An 18417-nucleotide genomic window follows, 5' to 3' on the forward strand; every position below is an offset into this window, starting at 1 on the left:
GGTTTCATCTTGGTGGTTCTCTAATGGGATGAAATCTCACCCTAGATGAGAGAAATACATATTTCAAAATGCATGATGTACACTCTCCATTATTTTCACTCTCATGCTCTTCTTTTTTTTTGATTTTTTCTGCACTTTTTGGATTCCCAATTGTTTTCCTTATTTAATCCCAGTAAATCAAAAAAATCTTTATCATTTGGTTTGCCAAGAAATTCCTGAAAAAGATTTTTTCTTGTTTGATTCAAATGATGGTTTATACATTTTCCCATTTGATGTCTCTAACAAAGGTAATAAATTTAGTCTAGAGTGAATTGTGGGGTCAAAGCAGGATCATTTTGAAGATATCCAAGAAGAAAAGGCGCTAAGTATTACAAGATGGGGAGTAAAGAAATTTGCTGGTGATGAACAAGACAACTGTATTGGCTCTGAGAGGGCCCTTAACTGAGTCTACCTAAGTGCCATGAAAAATAGTATCCTTCATCTTCAAAACAAAATTTCCCTAAACTCAACTAGTGAATCATGCACAAATGACTCCTACATATTTCCACTCTCTTCTGTCATAGGCTTGGTCAGAGTCTATCTTCTCAAAGGCTGCATTCTATCTTGACTCGTTCTGTTCCTTTCAGGGCTGTAATGAGATGATCTATTATTAAATACACTAACAACTTGGTTTGGTTGCAAAGAATATTGACTAGGATTATTGTAAAATCCCGGACTGAGACTGATTGTAAATTAACGTGTGCTGTGAAATTCCTGACTAGGACTGATTGTAAATTAATGTGTATGTCCAGATTTTGCAGAGAAATATTATTTAATTTAACTGATTGATTATCATAGGGCATATAAGTTTCATTCAACAGTAAATTCCATGCAATCCAAAATTAACCCTCACGCTTACGGACCAACACAGCATTCATGTAACATTCACTAAACACATTTAATATTGTATGATTATTACTTTCGTGGTGCACTTGAGTTCACAGTAATGCAATGCCAAATTTGTCGCAGAGGTCCTCCAGAAGCGTTATTGTTGGCACATCGATAAGCAAATAGAAAAACACCTGCGATACCAGTATTCCACTGCTTCCTCCCGCACTGCAAGTAACCCTTTATGGAACGGAAAACAAACATTGGTTCATACTCCCGTCACAATCACTGAGTGTAATCTGTGCAGTTCACGTGACCAGCATCATCTCCTGTTATCAGGACTCTTAACCATGGGTTACAAGTCAGATTGTGTCGTCTTCCTGGCATTTGGAAACCACACCCGCACTTCTTCGGAAGTCATACTCAACACCATGTTCGGATTTAGCACCCGATACTGTGTGAAAACATACCCGACGCTGCGTTTGATAATGACACCCGATACTGCGTATGGTATAACACCCGAAACTGCGTTTGTTAATAACTCACCACCACAAACATAGGGTATATGCATACATGTATATACTGGTCTCACGCCAATACAGAACTCCTCGACGAACACCAGCATGATTCCACTCCACTGCCCACACAGTCACGTCTCCTCCAATAGGTCAGTTCTTACTGACGAAAGGGGAATTGAATTTCTGTTGGTACCCCACCACACAGGAATGAAAGTCTCTGTATTTTCTCCAATCTCCTCGACAACTCTTGCTATGCCCATTTATTCACCTAAGAAGTAGTTTTACGAACTAACTTTATTCAAGAAGCGTTAACATTATATTAATTATTTATATTAATCCCAGATTAGAATGTTAATATAAAAATAATTAATATCGTGCTATCTTTATTTTCATGGTCTATTAAGTGATTTGGGGAACATTACAAGTCTCCCCTGCCCTATGTTGCTTGCCCACAAGCAACTGCAATCCAGGATACTGAAGGATCTGCTCATTTTCCCAAGTAGCATCGTCCAACGGTAAATTCTGCCATTTATTGAGGTATTCCCTGATTGTTCTATTCCGCAAATGCCGGTCTCGGGTTTCTAAAATCACTTCAGGTATCATCTCTAATTTCCCTTCTTCATTTAGTGGTGGTAAGTTCTCTGATCTTGTCACCTGCTGACCCAAAGCTTTTTTGAGACAAGATACATGGAATACATTATGTATTCTACTTTCTTCAGGTAAATCCAATTCATATGCCACTGCGCTAACTTTCCGAATCACCGGGTATGACCCATAAAAGCGAGGCTTCAATTTCTCCGCTTCGCTCCGTTTGAGTGATGATTGCCTATAGAGTTGTAATCTGAGGTACACCAATTCCCCAATTTCAAAGTGACGTTCAACACGCTTCTTGTCGGCATAAATTTTCTGTTGATTTTGAGCACATTGCAAATTTTCCTTAAGTGCTATCAATATATCTTGGCATTCCTGGAGCATGTCATGAGATTTGGGAACATTACTCTGATCAAAAGCCAAATCAATAAAAGAAGGTGCATCATACCCATATAGTGCTTTGAAAGGAGTCATACTGATAGAGATATGATAAGTAGTGTTATAGCAGTATTCACCCAAATATAGCCAATGGACCCATGCTTTCTGATGACCAGACACATAATTACGAAGGTAACCCTCAATCCACTTGTACACTATTTCTGTCTGTCCATCTGTTTGTGGATGATAACTCGTGCTGTGATTTAACTCGGTACCTGTCAATCTGAAAAGTTCCCCCCGGAATATACTCAAAAACCTGCTATCTTGGTCACTGACGATATTTTTGGTAAACCATGTAAATGGAACACCTCACGAAAGAACAATTCTGCGAGTTGAACAACTGTGAATTCTGTAGTGATGGATAAGAAGTGTGCAAATTTAGTTAATCTACCAACCACCACAAAAATGCAATCCTTACCTTGAGATCGTGGTAAACCTGTAATGAAATCCATAGATATACTTTCCCATTTCTGTTCTGGTATAGGCAAAGGCTGCAATAGACCCGTAGGATAAGTATGCTCTGCTTTATTTTGTTGACAAGTGATGCATTCTTTAACATAACGAAGGACATCATTCTTAAGTCCTTTCCAGGTGAATCTTTCTCTTATCTCCCGGTAAGTTTTGAAGTAACCGGGATGCCCTGCTAAGGGAACATCGTGCACTGATTGGAGGATTTTTTCTTTCAATTTCGATCCTAGAATCAAATAAATTCTGTCTTTGTAATAGATGATATCATTTACAACCTTATAATTATCGCCTTGTGTATTACCGTCTAGCAAATCACAAGCAAAAGAATCCTTAGAATATTCTACCAGCAGTAAAGATTTCCAATCAGCTGTTATCATAGATAATGCATTTATTTCAAGCCTTCTAGATAGTGCATCTGCAACAACATTATTTCTACCTTTCACATATTCAATTTCGAAGTCATAAGCTTGGATCTTATTGATCCACTTTTGCTGCCTGTCATTCAAGTCTGTCTGTCCCAAAAAATATCTCAAACTGTTATGGTTAGTTCTGACTACAAATTTGCTACCAACCAAATATTGTCGAAATTTTGTCAACGCATGCATGATTGCCAACATTTCCTTATCATAAATAGAATACAATTTTTCATGGTTATTGAGTTTCCTGCTTTCATAAACTATAGGGTGTTTGTTTTGCATTAAAACCACCCCTATTCCATCACCCGAAGCATCACATTCCAACACAAAGGCCTGATTAAAATCTGGAAGATCAAGTACTGGGCAAGAACTCATTACCTCTTTGAGTTTCTCAAATACCTGTTGCGTTTCCTTAGTCCATCGAAAAGCCCCCTTTTTGGTAAGATCTGTCAAGGGTGCCCCAAGTTGTGAAAAACCACTGACAAACCTCCGGTAATAACTGCATAGACCAAAGAACCCTCTTAATTCTGCAAGATTCCGTGGGGGTGGCCAGTCCAAGATAGTTTTTATCTTTTCTTGATGAACTTGTACCCCTGTTGCACTGATCATATGCCCTAAATACAAGATTTCAGTCATTCCGAATTCACATTTAGATGCCTTTGCATACAGTGATTGTGTTTCCATAATACCAAGAACTATATCAATATGTTTCAAATGCTCTTCCCAAGTTTTGCTATAAATTAACATATCATCAAAGAATACTAGCAAAGATTTTCTTAACTGTTTGTTAAAAATATGATTCATACAAGACTGAAATGTTGCCGGAGCATTTGTTAGACCAAACGGCATAACCAAGCATTTTATAATGACCATAATGACAATGGAAAGCAGTTTTATGAATGTCTTGCTCTCTTAACTTAATCTGATTATACCCTGATCTCAAATCAATTTTAGAAAAGTATACAACACCATGCAATTCATCTAACAATTCATCGATTCGAGGAATTGGATACCTGTTTTTGATTTTTTTTGTTAAGAGCTCTGTAATCAATACACATACGAAGAGTTCCATCCTTCTTTTTGACCAACATTACAGATGAAGCAAAAGGACTAGAACTAGGTTTGATATGTCTCATATCCAATAACTCCTTAATTGCCTTTTCTATTTCATCCTTGAATGTTTTAGGGTGTCTATAAGGAGTAGTAATCACTGGTTTAGCACCTTCTTCTAATTCAATAGTATGTTCAAAACCTCTATCAGGTGGGACTTCTGGAGGAATATCACTAAAAACCAAATGATGTGAATCTAATACTGTTAACAAATTAGCTTGATAAGATTTAGATTCAAAACCTGATAACTTGTTGGTGATTAAACATTGTGCTGACTAGGCCACATCTCCGTGTCTGAAAATAGCTTCCATTCTCTTCGCACTGACAATCCTGGGACCACTGTTAGACATACCACGAAGGACTACCTTCTTATCATCAATTTTAAAAGAGAATTCCATTCTTTTAAAGCTTTGTGTATATTCATCTAATGTTTCCATCCACTATATGCCCAAGACAACATTAGTGTCACCCAAATCAATCACATAGAAATCATCAGTAACAGTGTAATTGCCAAGAGTAATATTCAATTTAGGAACTTTATGAGTGCTAGACAAATTAGTTCCACCTTCTACTCTAACATCAAATCCCTCATGTTTTTCAGTTTGCAAACCACGTTTTTCTACGAGTGCTGCATCTATAAAATTATGAGTAGACCCACTATCAAGCATAACAATTACACGCTGTCCATTCAAAACTCCCCTAACTCTGAAAATGTTATAATGTGGGGTTCCTGTCATGGATGCTATTACCCCTTCTCCTTGTTTGGTACCTGTTTCTAACTCAGTATTCTGAGGTGTTTGTTCTATGTTAGGATCAACATTCTCTTCATCCTCACTATCAGACATAATCTCAATATAATGAATTTTCCCCTTCCCTAAACATCTGTGTCCCGACTGTCATGCTTCCCTACAACTGAAACATAGTTTTTTCCTTCTGAGCTCTTCTCTTTCCTCTTTATCTAGCCTGTTTTTAGGGAAATTATCTTTGTTGAAAGGTTGTTTGTCCTTTTCCGGTTTAGGAGATGGTCCTTTGTTAAAACATTTTCCTTTTGAAGATGGTTCTAATTCTCTTGCTCTTTTGACAGCTGTTTGTAGAGTAAGGGGGTTTAAGGATTTAACCCATCCTTTGAGGGAATCAGACAATCCATCTATAAATATCACAATCTTGTGTCTTTCTGAAATTTCAGTAACTAGGACAGCCAACTTTTCAAATTCAGAAATATATTGTTCAACAGTTCCAGTTTGCTTAAGCTGAGTCAAATCTTTAAGATGTAATTCAGGATCTTTAGAATCAAACCTATCAATAAGTTTCTTAGTGAACGCAACATAAGTTCCTATCAAATTATGAACCAAAGTTATTTGTCCATGGTGCCACCATTCATGTGCTACACCGTCAAGATGTAATGCCGCATATTTAATTGCCTCTTCTTCCATCATAGGGTTTAATTGGAAGTATGTATCTAATTTTTGCACCCAAGCCCGAGCAGTTGTCTTACCTGAACCATCAAAATAAGGAATGGGCATTTTTCCAAATTTTCTTTGTAATTCACTGTTATTGCCCTGCTGTCCTCTTGGCCTATGTTTCATTCTGACATCTAAATATTCTCTAAATGTCATTGATGATCTGAATTCTTCACTGGAACCTAACCAGTCCTGATGTATTTCTTCCTGTATTTCTTTTATTGTAGGTTCATTTTCTGGTGGCTGGTTTCTAGCAGTAAATGTAGGCATAAATGGTCTAGCTGATCCTGTTCTTCCTGGCTGATTATTAATTGACTGTTCATCTCTACCCCCATTGTTTCCCCCATTATTTTGATGTTGATTATTCTGTCTTCCATTGTTTTGGTGCTGATTAATATTATTAGCCATAAATTGGGTCATCAAGTTGGTCATTCTGCTAACATTATCCTGTATATCTTGCTGACTTCTGATCAATAAAGCCAATGGATCCCTATTGTTATCTGGGTCTCCCATGTTGGTTTCAAAAATAAATTCCTCCTCTGTTTCTGTGTGGCTATCCTCAATTTCAAATGGAATAGATGAACTATTTTGCGCTAAAGGAGAGTTTGGAATTCTGTTTTGACGGGCCCTAGTACTTCGGAAATTATAATTTCCCGGGTGCATACTCAATTGTACATTAAGTTTCCATGAAGTTTCAATACCCTACAGGCTGGCAGGATACAAAAAGCTCTGATACCACTGTAAAATCCCGGACTGAGACTGATTGTAAATTAATGCGTACTGTGAAATTCCTGACTAGGACTGATTGTAAATTAATGTGTACAGATTTTGCAGAGAAACATTATTTAATTTAACTGATTGATTATCATAGGGCATATAAGTTTCATTCAACTGTAAATTCCATGCAATCCAAAATTAACCCTCACGCTTACGGACCAACACAGCATTCATGTAACATTCACTAAACACATTTAATATTGTATGATTATTACTTTCGTGGTGCACCTGAGTTTGCAGTAATGCAATGCCAAATTTGTCGCGGAGGTCCTTCAGAAGCGTTATTGTTGGCACATCGATAAGCAAATAGAAAAACACCTGCGATACCAGTATTCCACTGCTTCCTCCCGCACTGGAAGTCCATTTAACCCTTTATGGAACGGAAAACAAACATTGGTTCATACTCCCGTCACGATCACAGAGTGTAATCTGTGCAGTTCACGCGACCAGCATCATCTCCTGTTATCGGGACTCTTAACCACGGGTTACAAGTCAGATTGTGTCGTCTTTCCGGCATTTGGAAACCATGCCCGCACTTCTTCGGAAGTCATACTCAACACCATGTTCGGATTTAGCACCCGATACTGTGTGAAAACATACCCGACGCTGCGTTTGATAATGACACCCGATACTGCGTATGGTATAACACCCGAAACTGCGTTTGTTAATAACTCACCACCACAAACATAGGGTATATGCATACATGCATATACTGGTCTCACTCCAATACAGAACTCCTCGACGAACACCAGCACGATTCCACTCCACTGCCCACGCAGTCACTCCACCAATAGGTCAGTTCTTACTGACGAAAGGGGAATTGAATTTCTGTTGGTATCCCACCACACAGGAATGAAAGTCTCTGTATTTTCTCCAATCTCCTCGACAACTCCTGCTATGCCCATTTATTCACCTAAGTAGTAGTTTTAGGAACTAACTTTATTCAAGGAGCGTTAACATTATATTAATTATTTATATTAATCCCAGATTAGAATGTTAATATAAAAATAATTAATATCGTGCTATCTTTATTTTCATGGTCTATTAAGTGATTTGGGGAACATTACAATTATAAATTGCATATTGAAAGTCACAGTTTATTTGATGTATTGATGATCTATTGTCCCACTATTTATTGTCTATAACTGTTAAGAGGAGTAATATTTGCAATTGTTGATGTTATCATCCATTCGACAGTTCTGAAGGGTTTTGTTCTTCTGACAAATAATCCTATTGTGTTAACTGAAAAATAATGGAATTCTTTGGAATTTGCTGAAACCTTTGATTGCAGAATTTGTTATTTAAGTTGTACTGAAATATTTTCTGTAATGATCATCTGGCTCTAGCTAATCACCCTTAAATATTTGCTAATTCTATATGCAAAGAAACAATGTTGAATACTCAAAATTGCATGCAAAACACAATATTAAATATTGATAATGGACCTTGAAAATGAATCGGATCTGTTGCACAAAGTGTTAAGATGAAAACAGACTTTATTGAGTCCAGGGATAATGCAAGGTAAATGCTAGGATTGACACTTGATTGTGAAGCAATGTAGAAGGTAGTATTTCATGTTTCTCCTGTCCTATGAATATACAATTTATTATACATATTACAGACAACATATTTCTGACTCTCAATATGGAGAGTCAGAAAAGTGGGCATGCATCTTGGTCGTTATATTGTACATGTTATTTTTCACCAACGTTGAGAGGCTTAATGCATCATTTATTTGTATTTTACTCGTTTTTATAGATTAAACTTTCTGACTTGTTTTGAACTTGTGCAGGTGGACTCTTGAAGCAGCCGGTCAGTTGGAACCAAGAAGGAGTGCCTTGGAGGATGATTTTGAGGAGGAAGAAGAAAAAGACGAGGAGGATCATGTGCTGGGTTTGGACACTCTTGCACTTGATAAGGTTGCTATTTGTGGGTGCTTTGTCACATCCTTGTAGATCTTCATAGCATAGCTACATTATTCAATGAATGTTTTTGATGGATGCTAACTATATAAAATTTTCTGTAGGATCATCGACGTGGTAGGAGCTCTCCAAGGGACAGAGATAGAGATGCTAGAAAACGAGATAGTTATAGGCAGTACAGGTAATAATTAGGAAGTGTTATGCAATGCGTGAGTTACCATCTTCATTTTCTTGTTTAGGCTAGGCAAATGAATTTGCCTTTAATGCATGTGTGGAAATATATGGTATAGGTTTGTTAAAAAAATATTTTTTCTATGCACCAATGAGGCTTAATACTTTCTTCAACATTTTGTGTGCCCAAAGATGGTAGTGGCTTAGTCAACATGGAGGTGGACACTTGTTATATGTAGGGGACCTCTTTTCTTTTGGCTTCATCTTTTGATTGAGGATTTGGATTCTTTGCTTTGCTTGATCCATTTTTCTTTAGGATCGATTTTGACTTCACGTGTCCACTTGAATTTTTGGATTCAATAGCTTTTAACATTTGGTTTTGATGGTAAATGGATTGGTGAGTAGGGATTGTGGATCGTTGGTATTGATGGAACATGGATGGATGAGTAGGGATTGTGGGTTGTTGGTATTGATGGAACATAAATGGATGAATAGGGATTGTGGGTTGTTGGTATTGATGGAACATGGATGGATGACACTTGCTTAAGGCAATATGGAGGTGGACACTTGTTATATGTAGGGGACCTCTTTTCTTTTGGCTTCATCTTTTGATGGAGGATTTGGATTCTTTGCTTTGCTTGATCCATTTTTCTTTAGGATCCATTTTGACTTCACATGTCCACTTGAATTTTGGATTCAATAGCTTCTAACATTTGGTTTTGATGGTAAATGGATTGGTGAGTAGGGATTGTGGGTTGTTGGTATTGATGGAACATGGATGGATGACACGTGCTTAAGGCAATATACTCTAAGGATTGATCTTCATAGGGGTCATACTTTCCATAAGATTTGTTATCGTCATACGGGTCATATTCTTATTGATCCACAAGACTAACATCATCATCCTCATTACAAAGTCATTGTACTTGGCTTGATTTGGGAAGAGAATATGATCTAAAGGGTTCATGGTGTTTTCAATTCCCTTATTATGATCTTCGGCCTTGCTTTGATTATGAGTTTTGGCTTGGCTTTTGTGGTATATGAGTCCATTGTTTTTGTTAGGTTCTTTCGTAAGATTGATTATTGTCAGACGAGTTGTATTCTGGTTGATCCATAAGATTTGTTATCATCATACGGGTCATATTCTTATTGATCCACAAGACTAACATCATCATCTTCATTACAGAGTCATTGTACTTGGCTTGATTTGGGAAGAGGATATGATCTAAAGGGTTCATGGTGTTTTCTATTCCCTTATTCCCTTATTATGATCTTCGGCCTTGCTTTGATTATGAGTTTTGGCTTGGCTTTTGTGGTATATGAGTCCATTGTTTTGGTTAGGTCCTTCTGTAAGATTGATTATTGTCGGATGAGTTGTATTCTGGTTGATCCATAAGACTAACGTCATCATCATCATCATCATCATCATCATCTTAGTCATTGTACTTAGCTTAAATTAGGAAGAGGATTTGATCTAAAGGGTTCATGGCGTTTGCTATTCCCTTGATTATGATCTTTGGCCTTGCTTTGATTAAGAGTTTTGGCTTGGCTTGTGTGCGATACGAGTCCATTGTTTTGGTTAGGTTCTTGGATTTCCAAGCTTTTGGATGATGGTTGAATATTAAACCCTAGCAAGAGGTAATGACTTTGTTTCTAGTTTTTGGTTTTTGTTTTTTTTGAATTTTGTGGTTTTCTGATTTTTTTGGTTTTGAAAGCCCATACTAAGAAAAAGGCAGAAGATTAAAAAATCTTACACTCTAAAAGGATAGGGTCCCCATTTGAAGCCAAATGGGGAGGTTCTAATCTAACAATAATAAACACAAAGAACACACCAACAGTCCTAAAATTAATTAGGTGGGAGTGACTTTTAGTGTGGACCTACAATTGGTATTATGTACTTATAAATGGATAACTAGGGATCACTGCCCTATAGAAAAGTGTAGGATCCCTTGCCAAAGCTTTCTAAAAGCTTTACGTTGGTTAATTGTATCTAATCATGTCGAAGTGTGTTGTAGCTTTAGGGTAGGTTTCGCATCTCTTGCACCACATTAAATGACAACCGAATATAGGCTATATAGGCTTTCTAGGAGAATCTTCTATATGTCACAAGGACACTTGTGGCCTAATCCATGAACTTTTCATTGATTTGAGGACTTTCAAATTTATGGATTGGGTGCAAATTGGAGTGAACAAATACAAGGGCATTTACCCTTTTCATTGACAACTTGTGCTTTTTTAGTGTATGTGCTCAAATATATTACAATTGCATTCGCAATTGGAAGGGTTGCATGGTTGTCTCAACTTTCAGAAGACAAACTTCAAAGATTTGACATAGTTCCAAAATTTTCGCACCATGCATGTGCAACAAAAATATTAAAACATCTAAGAGTTACAAATACTTTAAATTGAATATCTATTAACAAAAGTGAAGAAGACATAAATCAATGTTTAAAAATCTCAATCTCGAACATGATCTTTGCCCTAAACTGCAGACTTGGGTTCATAGCCTCTATGACTGTGTAGAGTCCTCCTATAACCTGCTTGACAGCTTTGAAGCTCTTGAGAAATTTGAAATCTGGGCTAAGAAAGTATACACAAGCACAAAGTGGTTCCTAATATGCTAGTTTTGATTGGCCCAATGGGAGCTTTGCCAACTTTTAGGGGCATCTGAACAAACTTTGAAGAACAAATTCTGCTTTGAAGGGTTCCAAAAATACCAAAAGAAAAGAAAAGAAAAGAAAAAGTAACATAAAAATATTCAAACATTCAATTTTAGAAAATTAAGAGTTCTGTTGAGAATTGCCATTTGAATTGGCCAAACTTTTCCTCAGATCGTTACTACCTCCTTGAGTATCAGTTGGCTCCAGTGGAATCTGTTGGCACTTAATTTCTTTGCCCATTTTATTAAGTTATTTGGTCATAGTCACCAGTGTTACACAGTTGGGATTTGTTTTTGTTCTTTGTAACAGCTGATGCTGTCCGAGTGGTGGTGAAAAATATGGGTGTAACAGAAGCTGCTTCCCAGATGGGATAGAAATGCAGACCAACGGCTGCAGAGGTAGGAATAATAGCACCGGAAATAATATTGTTTCCATAAAGAAGAGAACTGGAAACAGGTTCACGAATACCATCAATATCTACTGGAGGAGCTGCAATGAAAGCGATAATGAACACAGAGGTTGCAGTCAATAGGGTAGTAGTTTTACAATGAATATTGGGTGCAACCCAAGGTAGGATGGCAAATTGAGTTCCAATGCATTTTTACCTGCTTGTTTGATGATGGCATATGATCCATATTGTGAAGGTTTGGGTTTGTGTTTGGATCCTTGAGCTGCCTATTTTTTTAGATGCAACCATAAATTATATTTAGTTGCCCACCTAAAAAACTGATTAGGGATATGGTGCTGATAATGATGTTGCCTATACTTTTGGCTGGCCCTCACAGATTTCTTGAACATGTTGATGAATTTCTCAAATGTGTTTGACAATCTTGGTTGCCTTATTCAGTTCCCTATCTGCATGGGGTGATGCCTCTCAAACATGTCTAACAGTGCTACATCAATGGAAGCCAATGTTTGAAACCAAGACGTACCTGAAATGGGCTGTCCTATGGAGGTGTGAATGGCTTGAGTCTTGACTATAGTTTAGACATATGGGATTCTTGTTAGATAGTTTGTCATTGATGTCACTCAAAGCATTTCATGTTGAATTACAAAACACACAACTTACAGCCTTGCCTAATATATCTTTAATCATTCTGTGAAATGGATTGATCACATACAGTGATTTCTGAAGCTTTTCTTAATTTGCAAATATCGTATTGATGCAAGTACCTGCATTTTTCAGAACAATGTATAACGGAACAAATATTAAGAAAACTGACAATGCACAGTTTATTCTTACCCTCGTTCTGTTGTGTTTGGATGATTGGTTTGTATCAAAACATGGAGACAAATGCACCTCTGGGGTATATATATAGTTTAAAATTAATTTGTTTCCAGAGATCAGAAATGTTCTACTATGCATATTGTTTGTCTTATATAAAGACACATATCTGAAGGTTATCGGTTCATTTTCAGTTGAAAATTGTATTGGGAAACTGATGCAATTATCTTTATTATTGGTGCTTATAAGTTGGGGTGGTTATTAGTTACAGGTGGTTGAAAGCGAGTCTTGAAACTACTTCACAACTGTACACCCGATAGAGATCTCTATTTAAAAAGGGTGAAGAACATTTGAAAGGTAATCTTTTGAGAGGTGTTGAAACACGTGAAAATCCAGAGATATTAATCTGCGATTCTAAACAATGATCACTGCATTATATCATTGTTGAAGTGTCAAGAATGTTCATAGTTTTAGTGGCAATATTATTGGAAGTAACAGCAAAAAATCATTTTTGTATATAAAGGCTATAAAAGTCCGATGATAGTGGTGGATGTGTGACGTTTCAAATGAAACACGTGTCTTCGGTGAATTCTTTATACCAGTCTGAATAAAAGGCAGAAAGTCATACACGAGCCTGTGATATAGAAACTTTATTGAAGTTGTTGCAGAGAAAAGACAAAGGATGCTGTGAATATGCAGTCACAGAGGTGCTGTAAGTTAACAATTAATTTCAGAAGGTTAAAACAAGTTTGATATGTGTTTATTGGATTGAGTCAAATCAGTTGTATGCATTGACGTGCTTGTTAGCAGTGATTCATAATATTATATACTGTTGATATAAACAGGACCTTATTTGTAGACTGTATCCTCTCTATAAAAGTATTAATAAATTCTGTCTGAGATTGTGAACAGAACTTCTATGTTGCTGATGAGAATTTTATCAGAAGATTGTTAGTGTTATGTTGTATAAATCGGACCGAAACATTTGAAGAAAGAAATCATTCAGTTTGTAGCATTCTTACTTTTACATCTTCATAGTTGTGAAGTTTACAGTTGCAGATTGCAAATCAGTAAAAAATTGTTTTGTAAGATCCTTTGGTTGGTGCCTAAGGACACTGAGTTGGTTCTCAGATTAATCAGTTTGTATTTGTAAGAGTTAGTGCTCTCAAACAAGACAGTTCGTGTGGGTTGGTGCCCTCAAATTTTGTAAATGTTAATATTTTATGAGGCTGGATTAGGACAGTAGATCCTAGCAGCTCTTCTCACCATGGTTTTTTCCACTCCTGCTTTTCCACTTATCTTTTTGTGCATTGGCTTCATTGTGTGGTGCAGTTCCTTCAAATTTCAGTTTTAAATTGCATTCTTTTCAGAGTTCAGTTTAAAGTGTTTAATAAGTTCATCAAAAGGCTAAATTGGTTAAGGATCTAAAATTTTGTCTACTACTGATTCAGCCCTCCCCGCCCCCCTTCCTTCCCCTCTCAGTAGTAGAATTGTGTTCTACAAGTCTTTCGTTCTATATGTGTGAATGCTATGAATTGTACATGCGAGGGAAATGCATAATCATTCTATTCATCACCTATATTTTTAACTGTCTGATGGAGTGCAATGGACTTTGTCAATCTTGTGTCCATCATAGACCATAATGTTAATCAAAGATATTGAGGAATATGTTGTCCCTATTTGACTCAATGGTTTGTGGCAGGCCAAAATGGATGTGCTTATTGAGTTCTCATAGATGGCAGTTTTGATGACCTGCAAAAAAACACTATCATGGGCATGCTTGGTCATGAACAGATTTGACATGCAATCCGTTGAGATGGACTGCTAGGGCTATTCGAGGATTAGCAGAGGTGTGTACAAACTCTATTTCAGATTGATTGGATTTGCAACCCTGCCAGACTTGGTTTACATGGTGTCATCAAGATGAAGCTTGGACAAATAGCTTGGAAATAGAAATTCATTGTTGGAGTACTGTTTTGGAGGTGACATTTGCTGGGGTACAAGTCCTTGACTGCAGTTTAAAATTCAAAGCTGGGATTGCTTCAGAATGCTTAGCTTGTGAACTTGTTTTGATGCTGTGAAAGGGAGCTCTGCCATCATTTTGGGGCATTATATCTGGACAAGTAAAGGGACAAGCTTGTCTCCAAAAGGCCCCAAGGATGCAAAATAACGGATTTGGAAATTACAGGAAGTTTGTGTTTTGAAAAAAAATCAGAATTCTGTTCAGAACTGCCTGAATTACCTTTCCTGGATCAATAAACCATAGAGCAAACATAAGTCACGCTTTGTTTTTCAAAGAAGCAACAATGGCGTCTTAGTTTAGGTTGTGTTCTACTTTACTGACAGCATGCAGATTATACTGGCTAGAAAGTTGCAAAAGACAACTAAAAATGTATTTGGCAAATGAAACACATGATATATTTATGCCACATATACATACCCATATGTTGAACAACATATCCATACTTTCAAAGATCCTTTCCGTGGGATCTGTCCTGATTTTGAAATTTCAATACTTTGTTCTTGCAAACTTTAGATGCTCCCCCAAACTAATTCAGATATTTTGTGACTCTTTCCATAGTTGTTCAATATTTATGCATATTGCAAGATGTCTACGTAATAATGAAAGCATGGTAAAAACTATTATGGGTACATGTCTAGAGTCACAATGTTTTAGACTGGGTTTTTTTTCCATAATCTTATCAGTTTAATTCTAAATTGTTTTTACCATGTTAATGTAAATTTTAGGTACTTTCCCAATCTAATCCAAATTATCTGCGACTCTTTCCATAGCTGTTTATACATGACGCAAGCTGTCTACTACAGAATAATAAAAGCCTGCTAGAAAGCAAAAACTAATACTAGTGCACTTTTGAAATGACTATGATTTGGACTAGTGCTTTATCCATAAATTCTAATCTTATTGGAAAGGAAGCTTGAGTACTTGGTGTTCAGGGTCAGCATGTTAAAGACTGAACAGAGCAAACTTGGTTAACTTGCTTTGCTTTTAAGGGTGGACTTTTACCATACAGGACTTGCTGGCTTCCTACATAAGTTATAGGATGACCCTCTAAGGTTTCTCTACACTGGAAGTGTGCGCAGTCAAAAGTGTGATGAATCACACAAAGTTTTTTAGCTCCTGTTATCTATTGTGGATTTTTGAAAGAACAGTGAAATTGAAATGCTACTGCTTCTTCAATTGTATTCATTTAAATTTTGTCTAGGCAAATATAAAGTTCAAATTTTTGACTGGTTGTAGAATGCCATGTCCATTGAATAGAATGAAAAATGCAAAAAATTCAGTAAGTTTAATGTTTACTTAATTTGGTAAGAGTCAATCCAATCCACTCATCATACATAAGAGTCATGATCTCTGATTCCATTGCTTGAGCATATTGCCTGCGACACGAGAAAAAGAATGGAATATGAAAAATGATTATGATTATGATGGATGTATAGAGGTTTACATGCATGCTAAAATTGATCCATATTGTTTAGTTTCTTTTTTGTTTTATACAGGTTATGCTTTGATTTGACTTTTCAAATGTCTTCTAAGTCTTTCGTCGCTCTTGCTGTTGGAATTCGTAGAACTGACCTTGATGACACTGTGTGGAAATCATAGTTTTGATAAGTAGTGCAAAAGAGGTCTTTTTCCAATCCCACATGGGATGGTCCAGATACTAAACTCAGAGATTCTGGAATAACCTGTAGGGAGCATGATCAAATCCTTGTGATGAGCCTTGAAAAACAAATCTGAATATTCACATCAAGGATGAACTCCCAAGAAAACTAATCTCCTTGTGAGAGGCTTAGCTGTCTCTATGTCTACTTAATTCTGTACCAGTATTCCACACTTTTAATAGTTTCTTGATGGTTCTATGTGACATAAATGATAGATTTTAGTGAAGATTCAAGCCACTTACATATATTCACATTATACACATTATCTGTTTTCTTTCTGTATACTAGCTTGTTTATTAAGGATCCATGCCTTGGTTGATGTTGGTTTTTGCTTGATGTTTGTTATCACAAGGATTTTCTGTAATTGCACTTGCTAGGAATTTACATATTAACATTTTTTCACAGTAATTATATTATTAATGTGAGTTGACTTGTGTTCCAAAATGTATGCAGAGATCGCAATCATGATAGGGATTATGATTACGATCGAGGCAGAGGAAGGGAAAGAGATAGGGACAGAGATAGGGATCGAGACTACTATCGGGATCGTGATCGTGGGCGGGATGACAGGGATTCCCTTAGGGACAGAGACAGGGATTATCACAGAAGAGACCGTGAAAAGGAAAGAGAAAGACATTACTGGGATAGAGAAAGGCGGCATAGTCGATCACGTAGTCGTAGCAGAAGCAGGGATCGCAGAGACCGAGATCATGATATGGTTGACTACAAAAAACGACATCATAGCCCTAGTCCTCTAAATCACAGGCGTGCTGATAAAGATGCATTGGATGGAGAGCATCGCAATGGCCGAGATGAACCAAAGAGGAAAAAGGAAAAGAAAGAAAAGAAAGAGCCTGCCGCTGATGGAACAGATCATCCTGACCCAGAAATTGCTGAAGCCAATCGCTTACGTGCAGCATTGGGATTGAAACCTTTAAAGTAGCAAGTTTTCTTTGAAGTGGTAGCCTAGAACTTCATTTCTATCTCTGGTATTTGGAGCCATTCTATGGATGAGACCTACAGAAATTGTATGAAATTTTTCCATTGTCAGTTACTTCTTTGAACAAGAATGACGTGCATGTAGCCTTGTTAGGCAGGATCCTATGTAACTTCTACCGTACAGATAACTTGAATTGATGTGAGCATGTTGTCTTTTGCAATAGTTTGCTGTCATGGATGTTGAAATATAATTTTTAAAGTTTAAAAAGAACTTAACTTGGCTTTATTCTAAGCCTATAAAGCCTCTAAAATGAATCTTTTATGTTTGTGCAAATGCATCCTATAAATCAAACACAATTGAAATTTTTATTCTTATGTGATAAGAGGTGTGTTATGTATGTATTTTGAATCCTCCATGCCGCTAACTATTTCTACTTCAATATTGTGTATGGCTAACACAATTGAAATTTTTGTTCTTATGTGATAAGAGGTGTGTTATGTATGTATTTTGAATCCTCCATGCCACTAACTATTTCTACTTCAATATTGTGTATGGCTTACCTCTAAGTAGAACACGTTCAAGTGAAATTAAAAATTAAGTTGTCTAGTTTGACAATTAGTTGTGTCACTCCATTGTGGTGATGACTTCAGTGGTAAGGTCTGCAATGCTTGAAATCGAAGGGCATACAGTAGTTGGCAGAAAATTTATTAATCCCTTTTAAATACAACAATGTAAAATATCAGGATGACAAATTGTGGTACAAATATTATGAAACATGTACATAGCTTTTTGTATGTATAGATCAGGATATTTTTGTCTATGGATACATTTAAATTACTTGTGTCTTTTGTTTTTAGCGAGTAGCAAATTGATGTAGCAGGAGCATTCCGGGCTAAATGGCGATCGGTAACACCCAAAAAAACTTTCAGTCTGTTTGCTTCGAATTTTTGGTTTTCAGTTTTTGTTGGCTTCTCAGCTTTTCATATATGCACAAAATGGATTCGTCAAATAGGCTTAAGATATTTTCAAGCAAATCAAATTGGCAGGCATAAAGCCAAATTCCGTGGCTTTTGCCAGCATTCTCACGGTGTGTTGGAGATCACAGCTTATGCGAGGGCAATAGAAACTTTCAAACAAACACAAGTATAGCCACCATTCAAGATTTCTTTTATC

The 18417-nt window shown here is 36.7% G+C and overlaps 1 protein-coding gene across 3 annotated transcripts in view; it reads left to right on the top strand.

The window, feature by feature from the left end:
- Window positions 1-17466, top strand: part of LOC131076213 (pre-mRNA-splicing factor 38) — a 42983-nt gene extending 25517 nt beyond the window's left edge. For all 3 annotated transcript variants that reach the window (XM_058013280.2, XM_058013282.2, XM_058013281.2), the window contains exons 5-7: window positions 8438-8564; window positions 8672-8748; window positions 16758-17466. In XM_058013280.2, coding sequence (XP_057869263.1) covers window positions 8438-8564; window positions 8672-8748; window positions 16758-17247 — 694 coding nt within the window. In that variant the 3' untranslated portion in view covers window positions 17248-17466. The remainder of the gene's footprint in view (window positions 1-8437; window positions 8565-8671; window positions 8749-16757) is intronic.
- Window positions 17467-18417: the final 951 nt, after the last annotated feature.

Source organism: Cryptomeria japonica, chromosome 3 (genome assembly GCF_030272615.1).
Source record: "Cryptomeria japonica chromosome 3, Sugi_1.0, whole genome shotgun sequence".
NCBI lineage: Eukaryota > Viridiplantae > Streptophyta > Pinopsida > Cupressales > Cupressaceae > Cryptomeria > Cryptomeria japonica.